The following is a 17,092-nucleotide window of genomic DNA, read 5'->3' on the forward strand; positions in this document are numbered from 1 at the left end:
AAGGGTAAGCGTTTTACACATCGGTACAAGCTTTCAAGATCTCAGAAGCTTCAACTTCAGGCGGCAAAACGGTGAAGGGGGAAGAAAGGCTTTGCGGCAGAGATGAATGGCCCTCGATTGACGCCAGGACGAGGACGATGCGCTCCACTAGAGAGTCGGGCCCTAGTCTACCGACTCTGCATCCAATCGCTGATTGGCTTTAGGCGAACTTTTCTCTTGACAATGTGGCGTGTACCTGCACTCGGTGTAGAGTGGAGTGGCTGCGCTGCATGGTGCTAAAGGCCCAAAGGGGAAAAAGAATCTCAATTCCTATTTTGAAAGCCAAAAAACCAACATAAAAAAAACAGACCGTTGAGCTGATTCCTGGGCCTAGCTGTTGATGTGTGTCCAATGCTGCACTGATAACTGTGGTTATGAGGCAGCTGCTATGTGGTCACGGCAGTCGCATTGCCAATGGGTAGTATCAGAGCCAGTTCTCAGTGGACACAGTAGGGGATTGGTGGCGGGGGGCGGGAAATGCTTGAGCTGTACAGCAAAGGACCCCTTAGTTTTCCCTTCCCATCCCCCAGGAAGCATGGCTGCAACAGGCAACTTTCAACCCTGGAAGGGTGGGTGGGGATAGTGATGGGAGTTCAGATGCATTAGTCAGGGGAACGGGATTCCAACATGCCCTGCAGTCAGAAATTCAACGCTGTGGTCGTGCAGTCAGTCCCACAGATTACTCATGTTCAATTATTTATTGCGCTGCAGACAGCCAGTGCCCCCTTCTTGGCCAATGGCGTCACCAGCAAACCACCAGAGAGGCGAGCTGCGGTACGGCACATCATTACTGGATTAGAGAGTCAAAAAACAAAAAATCTGGATTTGCTTTGCCTCCGACTGACAACAAAGGCTTCAGTTCCAGGACGTAAATCATATTCAGATGAGGGTGTTTCTTATTCTGCGCGAAGGTGCCGTGATCTGTTTAAAATGTTGCCTATGGTAATCTTCTGCCTTCAGTGCAGATTATTAAAATTCACTGTATATTTAATCTGCTCGTCTGAATTAATTGAATTTTTAGACTCAGTAATTGTCAGTATTTGCACTACTCCAATCATGAGCTCATGACAATTTAATGACAAAACAGAGGACCAACCACAGAGCCGTCATAACCTGAATCAATTATGTATCATGGGTAAAATATTACACCACCACAGGCAAGGAAAAGAACTCCATTAAGAAAAAAGGTCTGATTTTTCTGCTGGTTTTCACTGGCGCTGGTTAACTTCATGTTCTTTAGAGGAAGATTGGGAGATAGGTCCTTGTGTCTTGTACTAAAACTCCACCAGTGCTCCACCATTAACCCATCTACAACTCCGCCGCCTACATCTTATTCATCCCATATTCCTGTGCACCCATCACCTCTGTTCTCCAATGGCCCCCCACTCCCAGTGCATTGATTTACAAATCATTGCCCTCCTTCCCAAAGACCTCCATGGCCTCTCCCCATGCTATCTCTGTAGGCTCCCCCATCTCTGCGCCGTAGCTTGCACCCATCTCTGGCCAACTGTGCCTCACTCCCTGCCTCTGCTCCACCATCAGTAACAGTGCCTTCAGCCATCACAGGCCTTGGCACTCGGGGATGCACTTCTTAAATCCTCCCACCTGGTTACATCTCTCCCCGTCTTCAGCCCATCTCTTCAAACACAGCTTCAACACCTCACCTAACTATTCTCTTCGCTTCTGTTTGGTGTCCATTCCCCTCACCATTGCGAAGTGCCTTGAGATTTTTTGCTACAATGAAGGTGCTTACGTATGTATTAACTGTTCTCGATTAGAATCATAGACTGGTTACAGCACAGAAAGAGGCCATTCGGCCCGTCGAGCCCGTGCCGGCTCTCTGCAAGAGCACTTCAGCTAGTCCCACTTTCCCCGTAGCCCTTTCCCTTCAGGTACTTATCCAACTCCCTTTTGAAAACCACGATTGAATCTGCCTCGACCACCCATTCAGGCAGTGCACTCCAGATCCTAACCACTCGCTGAGTAAAAAAGTTTTTCCTCATGTCGCCTTTGGCCCTTTTGCCAATCACCTTTTTAAACAATACCACAGGGTGGATTTTAACTTTCAGTGGTGGCAGAAAACTGGCGGCAGTGGATCTGCTGCCCATTATAGAAACCGCCCGATTTCAATCAACGGTGACGATTATCCACCCCCGCCATTTTGGCAGTTCTTTCAAATGCACAGCTGCTAAGTCCCGGATGTATGTGGTATTAAGCCATATATAGAGCAGCATGGCTCCCGGGTTTGATCGCTGCTCTGTAGCTGCTCAGAGCCAGAGTGACACAGCAAGTAGCTGCAACATCCCTGGGGTAGGGAAGAGTAAAGGCAGCTACCGTTCTTGCTCCTGATTACTGTGTCTAACAACTCTTCCCGAGAAGTGCAACACGTAGACTTTGTGTAAGGGCAAGTTCGAGGTCAGCTGTAATGTCCTTCGCACACTCATTGCCTGCAGACACTCAATGCAAAGACTCATGCATGAAGAAGGGATCATTGGACAACCTACTGGAGAACGACTGGAATGAGTCAGTAACTTCAGGAGAGAACAGAAAAACTGGATGGATGGAAGGCCATCAAAGGCTTAAATGACCAGGCAGTTATGACCATTTAACTTTATTGATCTATATTTTGCTACAGTCAAGTATAGCTCAGCCATAGCGCCTACACAATGGGGTTAAATTATAAGGGGTTCTCTTTCTTCTGGTTATCTTTCCCACTCTCAAACAAGGCACTGGGGTTCATTTTGAGAGGAATAGAGTTGAAAAGCAGAGAGGTTATGGAAAACTTATATAGAACCCTGGTTAGGCCACACTTAGAGTACTGTGAACAGTTCTGGTCTCCATATTACAAAAAGGATATTAGAGGCGCTGGAGAAGGTGCAAAAAAGATTTACTGGAATGATACCAGAACTGAGAGGTTCTACCTATCGGGGAACACTGAACAGGCTGGGGCTCCACTCTCCTGAAAAGAGAAGGCCGAGGGGTGACCTAATAGCAGTCTTTAAGGTTATGGAGGGGTTCAATAGGGGAGATGTAGAGAGACAGGATGTTTCCACTTGCTGGGGGCCATAAATATAAGATAGTCACTAATAAATCCAATAAGGAATTCAGGGGAAACTTCAATACCCAGAGAGTGGCTAGAATGTGGAACTCACCACCACAGAGAGTGGTTGAGGTGAAAAAAATAGATGCATTTGAGAGCAAGCTAGATAAGCACACGAGGGAAAAAAGAAATTGAAGCATAAACACCGGCACGGACCAGTTGGGCCGAATGGCCTGTTTCTGTGCTGTAAATTCGATGTAATTCATTGACGACACCCATACTATCCTTCTCAATTCGGAGGGTAGAACTGTTAAGCTTACAGAGCAATGGATGCAGCGAGTGTTGGAGGTAAGTGCTGAGAGAAGATGTCCTTCCCTTTATGTGTCCCTTCCTCTGAAAGGGCAATGTGAATACCATTCAAGACCAACTTTCAAAATGAACCTCTGAGCAGAGAACCCAAAGCTCTAAGTGCATTGGCCATTGACTGCCATTGCAGCCCAATCAATAGCCTTCCAACAAAATGGACCTACACCTCCAAAAGCCACTTTGGTTCCATTAATACCTACAGCAACCTTCACAGGCAAGTTAATCTCCAACTTCCCTCAAAAAAAATTGCTTCCTAAATAATTTTAGCAGACATATGTAAAATTACCTCAAATTCCTGATAAATCAATGGGACGAAAGCACACTCACCGTCAAACCTGGCTTTCCTTGCGCTCTCTTCACGGCTTTGATTTACGTTCAATGCAAAGTAAAGGGGATCTACACAGAAAACACAAAAGGCTCATCTCACCAACATTCTGCACAGCGCTCAGACGGAACGGAAAACAGGCAAAAACCATCATCGCTCCTCTCAAATTGAGCTTAAGTTAACCGATTGCACAGTGAGCAGGTACAAAGGAGGTTGTGTGCCTTCGCGTGCAGAGGGGGTTGATCTGCTAATAAAAGTTTTAACAGGCGCATACCACTAGTTCGTAAAAAGCATCAGGCTAGCAAAACAACATAGTACCATAAATGTTTAAAGTGCAGTAAGTAACAGCTCCCTGTCAAAGCTTTCTAGGCAGCACACAGTGTGTGAGGTTAATAAACACTTTGGGCTGACTAGACTTATCAGTTTTAGGGACATATGTTGCTGCTGTTATCGGTGTCATTACACAGCAGTAAAGTGTAAAAATTGATTACAATGGCATTTATCCCTGTCCATTGACAGATGCTAGGAAGCCCAGGGAAGGGACAGTAAACATCTGGTCAGCCTGCCTGCTGCACAGGTGTTGAGCAAACAATTCAAGAGTCCCGCCCTGCCTCCTGCAGTCTTGCCCTGCGAGATTACTTCAGTGTTTTAACCCCGTCAATAGCAACGCCCAATCTCGGCCTTTGAAGGATTCCAATCCTGTTCAACGTCCATTTTCTTCAAATGGATGATGAAAGGCAGGATTCGCACTTAGCACCAATAGTTACTGACAAGCTCGCACCATGCCAATTTGCAATAAGACATATTTGTTTTAAAAAACAAGCCTCGAATTCAATTTACGGACCAACCACTCAGGCAATTGGCGCTTGGGACTAACATAAGTACCTAAGACGTATGGTGGTGTTCATTAGGGGAGGAATGTTGCCAGAACACAAGACATAGGAGCAGGAGTAGGTCATTCGGCCCCTCGAGCCTGCTCCGCCATTCAATAAGATCATGGCTGATCTGATCTTGGCCTCAACTCCACTTCCCTGCCCGCTCCCCATAACCCTTGACTCCCTTACTTTTCAAAAATCTGTCTATCTCCACCATAAATATATTCAATGACCCAGCCTCCACAGCTCCCTGGGGAAGAGAATGCCAAAGATTCACGATCCTCTGAGAGAAGAAACTCCTCCTCATTTCCGATTTAAATGGGTGCCCCCTTATTCTGAAATTATGCCCCCTAGTTCTAGATTCCCCCACGAGGGGGAAACATCTTCTCTGCATCCACCCGGTCAAGCCCCTTCAGAATCTTATATATTTCAATAAGATCCCCTCTCATTCTTCTAAACTCCAATGAGTATAGGCCCAACCTGCTCAACCTTTCCTCATAAGACAAGCCCTTCATCTCCGGAATCAACCTCGTGAACCTTCTCTGAACTGCCTCCAATGCAAGTATATTCTTCCTTAAATTCTATTCCAAACCTTGGCCTTTTAGATGAAACAGTTCCATAAACCGCTCCCCCCCCCCACCCAAGACATCTCAAGTTGCAATGAGCCTCCAGATACATCATTCACAAGAGAACTGCTGCAAAGATGCCCACCTTTATGTTACTTCCCTCCGACAAAACACGCCAAACCCCCTAACTTGGTCTTTCGACCTTCCTTTTGAGCTCCTTGTAAGCACATTTTTTTTTGCAGAGATTTTTTTCTTCTTCTGATCCTCTCCTGCGAAAGGTTTCACGCCTTGGCAGGTTGGCTGCTAGCACCTTGCCCAACTAACCATTCTTCAAGTGTGAGCTAGGCAAGAGCAAACAAGCTCCTCGAAACAGGTGCACATTTGCATCTTGCACCCGTCAGACTCGCAGCAGAAACCCACATTTTAATTGGGCTGTGGATTATTCTTGGCTGCCAAGACGGTGCCATTACACTGCACGGAAAAGAATAAATTGAGCAAATGTTTATCGTATTAATCATAGTGGAACGGCGAGAGATGAACGATGCATACATTGGCTACCCTGGCAGATTTAGGTCTGAAAACATGTGCGACTAACTCTTGCAGTGATGGGATGGCACTCGATGTACCTGAAAGTATTCAGGGCGAGAGAGATCATTAAAAGGAAGCATTTCCACCAGTAACTCACAAGATAAGTGGAAGATATTATGTCTGGGTGGGGTTGAACTACAAGGCTTGTATTCAACGGTTAGTCCATCCTTGAACGTTGACCATCCTAGTTACAAGTATCTTTCTTTTCTAAACAACTATGCCCCTCTTATTGCCTTGGCAGTTGCCTATTTCCCCCCCAGTGCTCTGCATAGCTGGCATGGTTGCTATAGGTAGCACCATGGGCATGAGGCTGCAATCCTACATTCTCTGGTATGGTCTATTCCGACGCTCTATGGCAGGGCTATCCAAGCTTTCCTCTTCCCTGGTTGCATACACGCATACGATGGAGTCTCGGGGGCCACATATAAAGTTTAAATCCATATTCCCAATCAAGCTGCGTCCATGTCAAGTTGCTCAAGCAATCAGATCTTGGGATTTAGGTTTTTATTCACCAAATGAGGCAACTGTGCTATATCCATCTTTCGGATGAGACGTTAAACTGAGGGTCCATCTGCTCTCTCAGGTGGACGTAAAAAGATTCCACGGCACTATTTTGAAGAGGAGCTGGGGAGTTCTCCCCAGTGTCCTGTCCAATATTTATCCTTCAATCAACATCACTAAAAAAACAAATTATCTGCTCGTTATCACTTTGCTGTTTGTGGGAGCTTGCTGTGTGCAAATTGGCTGCCGCGTTTCCTACATTACAACAGTGACTACACTTCATTGGCTGTAAAGCACTTTAGGACATCCTGAGGTTGTGAAATGCGCTATATAAATGCAAGTCTCTTTCTTTATAAATAGCCCCTTCCAAACCTCCAGGGACCTCAGCGTTTAAAGTACAAAGTAGCAAATAAGGACTAGGGTTAAAAATAAATCCCTGTGCCACTCCAGGAGCGCACATCAAGAAACATCCAGACTGTGATGATGTACCCATTAAAGGTAATGGATTTAAAGTCACACCGGAACAGACATTTTTACACCTATAGGTACAAGTAGGACTGAGTTGCCTGGGCTTGAGGGCCGGATTGCCAGGGCCCTGGGAGGGGGGTCGTCACAGGTCGGACAGCCCTTCGCCACACCACTGTTCTGGCGCCAGATATAATCAGAGAGGTTCCACGTAGTTTCTGAGCTATCGCTCCACAGTGGATATCCATTATATAGCGATAGCTGGGAGGGGGGTCGTCACAGGTCGGACAGCCCTTCGCCACACCACTGTTCTGGCGCCAGATATAATCAGAGAGGTTCCACGTAGTTTCTGAGCTATCACTCCACAGTGGATATCCATTATATAGCGATAGCTCAGCAACTATGTCGAGTGCCCGTCTACAAGGCGGCCTTTGGGAGACACGTGAAAAGAAATCTGCAGTGGGAGCTGCCGTGCAGATGGAAGGCTTCCTGCAGCTTGCTCTATTAGACAGCGAGCCAGGCACAGCGTGTTGTATCAAGAGCTCGTGGCATCTCAAAAGGCGGTTCTAGTGAGGTGCGAGGCTATGTGTCAGATATGAATCTCCACAAAGAATTATCGACCCAATCCAAAATATCCCTGGGATCCTGCGACAGAAGACAGGCCAAATATCTGCCCTTTGTGCATACAAAAACAAATACTGTGGAACGCAATAGACATTAAACTGGATGGTTCCATTTTTTTTTGGCCTCCCTGCAACATCCTGAACGCGTCTAAAGGTTGAAAATTGACCCGGCTCGGAGCTGTCCAACCTTCAGAAAGGGCTGCAATACGACCTCGCCCGGGACAATCCATGCAACAGTGCCAGTTAAAGTGCTATTTCGAGATGGCCGGCCCTCCAACAGTTTGCCTCGCAGTCCAGAGAGATGCAGCAGCCAATCGCTCGCGCTGCCAGTGTTTCCAGTTGGATTCTGTACCTTTGACATTTGCAGCAAGCAGGCACCTGATGTCAAAACTACACCGCAGCAGCACAAAGAGGGCAGCACGGGAGCGTGTGGAATTACAGGGATGGTAGCCGGGGAGGTTTAACACAAACCCCCTACTACCAACAAGAACGCGAGATAAAACGGAAAATGCAGGTTTACCCTAAGTGCGTGCAGATATTTGCACGGGGATTCACGCCTTTGTCATTTTGGACTGAATAGCAAAGTGCGGCTGCTGGCCGCTCGACCATGGGGAGAATCGCGTTTCACCTCAATCTTGCCCTCTTTGTGGTTCACATGCATGCAGCTTCCAGCAAGGGGGGGGGGGGGGGGTCACTGCATGGCAAACAGAAGCAGGAACTCTGGTTGATCTTTCCGCCGCCACGCACCCACCCCGCCCCAAATCGCCGAGGCTTTGAAGTCAGCTGCCGCTCCTTTGCCACCAACCTCGCCAAGGTCAGCTAACTGAGCACAGTGTGGAGGGCTCAGCAATGCACCAGATCACTGATTTAACCCACCGAGATACCCAGGGAGCTCCTGTAAGACTCATTTCAAATTCAGCTGTTCAACATTGGTTGAAAAAAATCACTGCATTTCAGTGCTACCTGGTTATAAGAACATCAGGAGCAGGAGTAGGCCATTTGACAGTTATCTGACAATTTGGGCGTGTCTTGTTTCAGTCGAACGCAAATGCTACGATAAAGGGCCTGAAATTGGCCGGCATCTACTAGACGAGAAGTTTTATTGATTGAAATAAAAAAATCAACAGAATTTTTTTTTTTTTTTTTAAGTTAGAAATGAGGTGTCCTTATTTTAATGTCCAGTTATTTTACTGGGATTGTGGAGGAAATGAATGTCCTCTGTGAAAGGCACTCTTCCTTGCTGCAAAACTCATGCTGGTGCTGCTAGGCTCCCAAAGTGCAGGTCTTACCTGGCTGGCTGCAAGCGCAAGGTAAAAATTGCCAGGAATAGTTACATGCCTCAAAGACCCAGATTTAGTGGCCTGGAGGTTTTGGCGAGTCCCAGTAATCCCCAGCTGAATTTTCCCTCCTTTACGCAAAGGGTGCGGAGTCCAATTACAGCCCCCTCCTTCCTGATACCCCGGCAAAGATTGACTAACACAGCGCAGTCTAGGGATCAAACCTGGGACCTGCTGCTGTGCATGGCTCAGTGCCACGCCAGGGAGCGAGTGCCTTTATCTGCTAAACCGTCAGGGATCTCCTTCACTTACTCCTCCTTCACCCCGCCTATTTTCACCCTGTCCCTTTTCCTCGGGGCCTTGACTCCCTGTTGGAGCACAGGCATCTGTTGTGTGCTGGTACATTGCCAAAATAGCCACTCGTCCTGCGTGAGCCTAAACAGTAAATGCAAGCCTGCTACTTGGCCATGGGCTGGGGGTGGGGCGCAGGATTAAACACAGCCATGTCAGATCCTGTCCTCACTGATATCCACACTTCAGTGGGAGATACTGGATAGTATGCAAGGGGGAAACTTAGGAACATGGAGGTCAACTGCACCATCCTTACTGCTATATGGATAGATAGACTTGCATTTATAATAGCGTAGCGAGAGGATTTGAGTACAGGAACAAGGATGTCTTGCTGCAGTTGTACAGGGCCTTGGTGAGACCACATCTTGAGTATTGTGTGCAGTTTTGGTCGCCTTATCTGAGGAAGGATGTTCTTGCCATGGAAGGAGTGCAGCGAAGATTCACCAGGCTGATACCTGGGATGGCAGGAATGATGTATGAGGAGAGATTGGGTCGATTGGCTTGTACTCGCTGGAGTTTAGAAGAATGAGAGGGGATCTCATCGAAACTTATAAAATTCTAACAGGACTAGACAGACTAGATGCTGGAAGGATGTTCCCGATGGTCGGGGAGTCCAGAACCAGGGGTCACAGTCTAAGGATAAGGGGTAAGCTATTTAGGACAGAGATGGGGAGGAATTTCTTCACCCAGAGAGTGGTGAACCTGTGGAATTCTCTACCACAGAAGGCAGTAGACGCCAATTCATTAAATATATTCAAGAAGGAGTTGGATATATTTCTTAAGGCTAAAGGGATCAAGGGATAGGAAGAGAAGGCAGGGACCGGGTACTGAATTTGGATGATCAGCCATGATCTTACTGAATGGCGGAGCAGGCTCGAGGGGCCGAATGGCCTACTCCTGCTCCTATCTTCTATGTTTCTATGTTTCTATAAATAGGATATATGACACAGAAACAGGCCATTCGGCCCAACCAGTCCATGCCGGCGTTTATGCTCCACTCGAGCCTCCTCCTGTCTTTCCTCATCTAACTCTGTCAGCATAACCCTCTATTCCCTTCTCCCTCATATGCTTACCTAGCCTCCCCTTAAATCCCTTAAATAAATCTATACTATTCGCTTCAACTACTCCCTGTGGTAGCGAGTTCCACATTCTCACCACTCTCTGGGTAAAGAAGTTTTTTCTGAATTCCCTATTGGATTTCTTGGTGACTATCTTATATTGATGGCCTCTCGTTTTGCTCTATAATAGCACCTTTCACGACCTCAGGACGTCCCAAAGCACTTTACAGCCAATGAAGTACTTTTGAAGTGCAGTCACTGTTGTAATGTAGGAAACACGGCAGCCAATTTGTGCACAGCAAGCTCTCACAATCAGCAATGTGATAAGAATCTGTTTTTAGTGATGTTGATTGAGGCATAAATATTGGCCAAGACACAGGGGGAGAACTCCCCTGCTCTTCCTTCGAAATAGTGCCATGGGATCTTTTACATCCAACCCGAGACAGCAGACGGGGCCTCGGTTTAACGTCTTATCCGACAGTGCCGCACTCCCTCATTATTGCTCTGGAGTGTCAACCTAGATTTTTTATGCTCAAGTCTCTGGAGTGGGACTCGAACCCACAACCTTCTGATCCACGGCTGATCCTGGTCCAGCTCCAACCCGAGACCTTTCCTGGTGTGCATGGCTCAGCTGCCCACTGGAGAAACTCACTGAGCCATTGTGCCGGGGGTGGGGGGGGGGTGGGTGGACAGGGACGGGGGGGGGGGGCGGGCGGCTCTCAGTCTTTTGTAGCTCACACTCAAAAGGCAGAAACTGGTCAAATCTTTATGGCAATTTTGACTTGGCCAGATATGTCTTGGATATATTTATTGCTTTGCAAGGAAACAGTTAAAACACAGCAGGATAAAAGACGTACAAGGTGCTTTCCAGAAAATCCTGAAATACAATAATATTTGCCCAGACAATGCGGACACAAATTCATTTCCAGGCTGCATAAAGGAAAGATAATTCCAGTGGAACCTGGGAATGATCGGAACCCTCTGGGTACAGAATTTCATATGCACTTTGCCAAGCCTACAGGTCTTTAGCTTCAGTCACTATCTATGAGAATATATTGCTGGAGATTGCAAAGGGAATGCAAATGAATACTAATCAGAGGTTTTTTTTTCTCTTCACAGTATTCCTTAATAAACTGATCGCCTGAACCTAGTAATAAAACCAGATTTACTAAACAATGCTCCCTGAATCCACAGAGTGCTTTTGCAAAGCGACACACACTAAAGAGATATTCAGCATTCGGTTTGAATATTGTTCCTTCAATTATGTTACAGGGTTATTCAATGGTTTGATCAACGCTTTGGCATTTCAAGTATTCTTCGCAGCTTGAGCTGATATTGTAGTAAGTTGCTCTAATGTAACCAATGTTTTAAAGAAATGATGCCCCGCTCAGCAAAAATCTCAATTTGAAAGGAAAATCTTTGGAGCTATTTAGAAGTGCAGGGTTGTTAAGTGTTGTTCAACTTGGGAAGATCGATGTTAATAACTACTGAAAGAACATCGCGTTTCAAGCCTTTAGTGAAAAAGTCACCCAATGAAATGATTTGAATCACATCAGAACGCCACTGTCAATGTCAATGTGTCTCTTCCATCTCTCCTGAAGTAACGACACAAGCAAATTACTTCAGCCGCTCTCAAAATACGTAGTGATCTTTGAATCGATCCCCAACCGCTGAAACAGTCATGATGCGGAGCGTCAGGATGAAGAATTAGAGAAGCGAAGAAAGAGGGAAGGGGAGGCAAGAAGCAAGTGATGGGTCAGGTCTTTCAAAAGTATTCGAAGAGTTGAGGAAACATAAAAAAGGTACAGCGCGGGGGTGGCGGGGAGAAAGAAAATGATAAAAGGGTAAAAAATAAAAAATCCAATCCATATTTGAAATTGAAGTTGCGACTCCTGGTGCATGTTCCCAAGTCATAATTTAGTCAGGTTCACTAAGGTGATTGTCATTAATTGATATAATTTTTTTTTAAATTGCTGATTACTAATAGCATGCTCATCATCACATTGCAAACAGCCAAGAAATGAGAGACACCAAGAAATGCATATTTAAAACTAGCATTCTTATTTTATACATTGGAATTATTTGGATTCAAAGGCTGAAATATACATATTTTTTAATGAAGCAGTAATTCTTTAACTATCAGCCTCCTTGCTGTTTCAATCCATTATTCAGCTGTCACATCCTATTCTCTACCCAGCTCAAAAGATGAGAATCCAACAGGGCAGAGATAGAGTGTTAAGAGCCTGCTTCGCAATAATTAGTCCACTGGAGTCGAGTGTAAATTTTTTCTCTTACCACCCCCCCCCCCCCACCACCTTCCCCCGCAACCCCTTGTCTTTTCTAATTCTCTACCTGTCAAATAACCATTTGATCACCAAGAAATGGCTAACACGGTTACCATGACAGCTGCACGTGAAGACTGCAGAGTGGGCTGCAGTTAACTCTGGCCAAAATCGCCGCCGAAATAAAAAGGCGCTCCTCAGGTCTTTGGATTTACTTAAGATCAATCAAAACAAAAAGCAAAAAAGGAGAAAAAAATACTTTGAATAAAAACGAAACCAACTTAATTGCCATGTTGGGAATGAAGGGGCTGCCCATCCCATGATTTTTTCAAGTAGTCAATAAACAAAGTTTGCTGTCTGTTCAATTTTTTCGAAGGTCACGTTCCTCAAACTCAATTGATATAGGTTATGACTAATAATAATAATGATGATGATGCAACAATTCCATCTCTGGTAAGTACATGACTTTGTAAAATCAATCTTCTTTGGATACACTTGACTGCATCTTTTAGCGAGTTTTAACTTGCTTTGCTTTGATAGGAAAATAATTCATTTAGCGTGGGGAAACCGGATCTACACTGGACTGGGTTATAGATATATTTTTAGGGGGGCCTTGAAGGGAGAAGCTGGTAACACCACTGGCTATTTGAGGATTAGTGCGGATCAGTGGGAAGAGGCCAAAGTCAGAGGACCAAAGGATGTGGGACAGGCCGAGAGTCTGGGGAGGTTAGGTATGGGGTGGATTTATAGCGGAGGTGAGGAGTTTCAATTTGATGGGTTGGGGGACTGGGAGCCATTGGAGGTCGACGAGGATGGGACATGGGTAGCAGAGTTCTGGAGAGGCAGCAAGATGTGCAGTAGAGAAATTGAGCGCACAGATAATGAAAGGAGAGATGTGTTTTGACATCAGTAGAACTAAGGTGGGGCAAAGGTGGACCATGATGTGGAAGTAGGCATATGGGGTTTGAAGCTCAGTTTTGGGTTGCACACAACGCCAATGTTGTGTACCGCCTTTTTCAACCTGAGCAAGCAGCCAGGACGTGGGGATGAAGTCAACGACAGGGGCTTTGGAGCTGAATAACTTGATATCCCAATGTTCAATTTGAGGAAATTCTAACTCATGCGAAAATCGTCTATCAGATAAGCACAGCCTCCATGGAGTCGAGGGAGGTGAAGAGGGAGAGCAGGTTGATGGCGGTGTACATGTGGAAACTGAGCCCATTGTCTACCAATAATTTTTGTCTGGAAAAGGAAAGGGAGGTGACTAAGAATGCGATTTTGGGATAAAACTGGAGGGTGACTGTATAAGAGCAGGAGGAGTGGTCCTTGCTGGAGATGCGCTGGCTGCAGTGGGCCCAGCTCGGGCTGACACCACGCAAGGGGCAGTGCCGTAGAAGTGGACCACGGAGGCGAGGCGGCAGAGAAGGATGGCGTGAGCGATGGTCGTCTTGAGAAACTGCGGCGAGGTCAAGGAATGAAAAATAAACCCACAATTGCCAGCGTTATTATGGAATATTTCAGATTTCCAGCATCTGCAGTGTTTTGCTTTTGTGTTATTAGGGAATAAATTCCTCCCTCCAAAAAAGTGAGGCTTCCTTTAAAGCTAGAGTTTTATTTGCTACAGTTTGCTCGCAGACACATAATCAGAATTCACTGAGCCATGAAGCGATGTTAAGCACCCACCGATGGTAACACACACCCCATGCTTAAGTCAGTCAGATTTCCTAAGTGTTTTGAAACTAGCTGTTAAATAAAACAGACCCAGCACTTACAGAAGCTTTCAAGAAAGAGAGAGTGTGTGTGTGAGGTAGCGAGAGAGAGAGAGAAAGAGATGGATATGAGGGGGGGGGGGACGAAAGAGCTGGAGAAAACTAAAACTAAAACCTCTGGCTGATAAAGGGTAACGTGCTCACATTGCTAAAAAAAAATGAACTGCATATAGAAATAAGGAGCAATCAAATGAAAGAGAGAAAAGGGGGCCGTTGATGCAGCTTACCTGGGAGGTAGTAGAGCGGTGGCTTCAATCCAAACATGGTTTTAACTTACAGTGCCATTGTTCCTTTCCAGGGGAGATCTGCAGGCATGAATGAGTTGTACAGGTCCAGAGTACAAGGTGCTCTTGTCATTCAATGGAGCATGCAGACTGTCAGCCCCAGATCCACAATGTGCTTAATTGACTACCAACAATACACTGAAGCCACCAAACAGCTGCCATCCCTGGACCCTCCTTGCTTAAAATGTCAGGGCTGGGAGGGTGGAAAAGGTACTAAACGTCGCCAAAACGAGATTATGAACAAGCATTCATCATTAAAAAAAAATTAACAGAAAGTAAACGAGAGAGAATTCCAAAAGGCGTGCGAGGAGCAATGCTTTTTTTTTCCAGTCAGTAATTTGAATGTCAAGGTCGGAGTTCAATGGATTTTGTTTCCAAATCGAGCTTCAGAGAGAGAGAGACATTGCCCAGGGGGGGCAGAGAGCAGCGGCTTTGTTGCGGTGCCTGCCTCGGTCGCTGGCTCTCTGGCTCTGGCGGGACGAGACTTGCGAGAGAGAGGAGCGACCAGCCCACAGGAGCACCTCTCGGCTCCACGTCCCACGTCTTGCACAGAGAGAGAGAGGGAGAGAGAGAGAGGGAAAAAAAGAAAAAATTCGCTCCTCCTCTTCGCAAACCCTTCAGGATCTGCACCCGTCGATCAATCTTCATGCAAGAATCATTATCTGCAAATTGGAAGGCTGGCTGAGTGACAGCAGATTTGTCACTCTTAATGAAAGAGTGAGGGTATAAAACCCATCAGCAGGCATCTGTTCACCCCAGTGCTGCCCTTCCTTCCCTTCCCGAGCTCGCCGGTAGTCACTTCGGATCGTGTGTCAATTTTACAAAGGCGATACTCCTCTTCCCTCGCAGAGTGTGTGTGTCTCTCTCTCTCTGGGGTTTTCTCTCTTACACACACACACACAGATTATAGTTGAAGAAGCTCCCGTGCCAATGAAGAGAAAGACAGATCCCCGCAGTTTAAACCAGCAGCAGCCAGTCCGACAGAGCCTGGCAACTGACCACAGGCAAGAGAGGTTCGGCATCTACACCCCAGTGTGTGGGGGGCTTGGCAACACTAACATGCCCACTTTCTTTCTTTCAACCTCGAGTCAAAGCCTGACAGAAACAACAGGGGGTTCGAGACGCCGGCTAAGTATCCTGTGACTTCCAGAGCAGAGAGAGAGAGAGAGAGGGGGGGGGAGGGACTAAGGAGTGGAAAAATAAATATCTCCAGCCTGCCTCCAGGCTCCAGTGACACCCAGGAAGAGGTTAATGTGGGCGAGCTGCTCAGGACCTGTTGGGGGTTTGCAATCAGGTGTCTCATCTCATCCAATCGCCCATCTCACACACACACACCAAGTGTTATCTGATCACTTTTTTTTGCCCTCCCTCTTGCAAAAAGCACACAACATACTTTCCAGCGAGAAAGTAGCTAGCAGTTTAACTCCTTCCACTCCAGCTCAGCATTGATGGATCAATCCCTCGCCACCACTTACACAACCCCCCCCCCCCCACTAGCTCACAGAGATACACATTTGGCGTTTGTTCTGAGTGAGTTCTTACACTCACATGCAGTCTGATCTGATTAAAATAAAAGGGGAAGGGATGGGATCTTGACAACAACGCGTTAATGATACTGAAAGGAAGATTTGTTTGCATGGCAGCCATTTAGGTTAAAATGCAGACATACAAACCACCACAACAATACATAATTTCTCCCCAAACTACTTTATTTTAAATGAAAACACATCAGAAGTTCAGTGCTTGCGAAAATGAAACCACATCCTCTGTTTCACCCACCACACTAAGATTTTTTTTTTAGTTTGCACCCAGTCTATTTTTCTTTCCACCGAAGCCCCTTCTTTATTTAAAAAGATAAAAGCAACATAAAGAACGTAAAAAAGCTTCAGAAGAATTTATATCTCCTCAATCCCCTGACACCCTGCTATTAACGGTTGACTGGGTGTAGAAGGCTTGTAGTCTATCAGCTCAAACAGCGAGAGGAAAGCGATAAGCAATCACTTAATCTCTCCCTAACACACTAGCCCCAGTGCTCCAGGCTGCTGAAGGATTTTTTTTCCCTCTGTGTTGTTTGTTGCAAGATTGTGTGTGTGTGTGTGTGTGTTGGGAGGAAGGGGGGTTAAAAGAAGTAGGAGGGCGGAATGGAGCGAAATTATCTGCTCCAGGGCCGTGAAAACACAAGTGCGAAGCATCTGGCCCATTCATTTGACTGTGACCTCCGGGGTCGAGCTGAGCCTATTATCAGCTGCTGCACTTTGGCGGCACATTATTTGCAGAGATGTCTGTGTGTATTCCCTCGGAGAATGCCAGCCTGTCTGCGAGCACACAACACACACACACAGGTCCCTGCTGCTGGGTTGTAGAATGGAAATCCACACTCCTACCACCCCCCCCCCCCAAAAAAAAAGCATAGGCATTGACATCAGCTTTTTAAAAAAAAAATCAAGGTGCTACAACAAAAGGATGGGCTTTGCTGCAATTAGCCAAATCAGCATAACATTTGCCATTAAGAATAGCGGGGCCTCCAAACACATAATGCCTGTACTTCTGTACAGATTCTATTACACCAGCACATATGCAAGCCACTATTGGTTTGCTTTATCAGGCACACCAGTCAAATGCCTTCAGCTAATCTATTAAAAACCATTATTAGCACAGGAAATCGGTGAGTAACTTTTACAAG

The 17,092-nt window shown here is 46.2% G+C and overlaps 1 protein-coding gene across 3 annotated transcripts in view; it reads right to left on the minus strand.

The window, feature by feature from the left end:
• gse1b (Gse1 coiled-coil protein b) overlaps positions 1-17,092 on the minus strand; it is a 692,985-nt gene that overhangs the window by 143,377 nt on the left and 532,516 nt on the right. The window contains exon 1 of one of the 3 annotated variants that reach the window (XM_085991809.1): positions 14,353-15,575. The exons of the other annotated variants lie outside the window; for them this stretch is intronic. Coding sequence (XP_085847935.1) covers positions 14,353-14,389 — 37 coding nt within the window. The 5' untranslated portion in view covers positions 14,390-15,575. Of the gene's footprint in view, positions 1-14,352; positions 15,576-17,092 lie in introns of those variants that run through there. 3 annotated transcript variants of the gene reach the window in all.

The sequence above is a fragment of the Somniosus microcephalus genome, chromosome 6, assembly GCF_052327205.1.
Source record: "Somniosus microcephalus isolate GS21.2 chromosome 6, FLI_Smic_1.0, whole genome shotgun sequence".
NCBI lineage: Eukaryota > Metazoa > Chordata > Chondrichthyes > Squaliformes > Somniosidae > Somniosus > Somniosus microcephalus.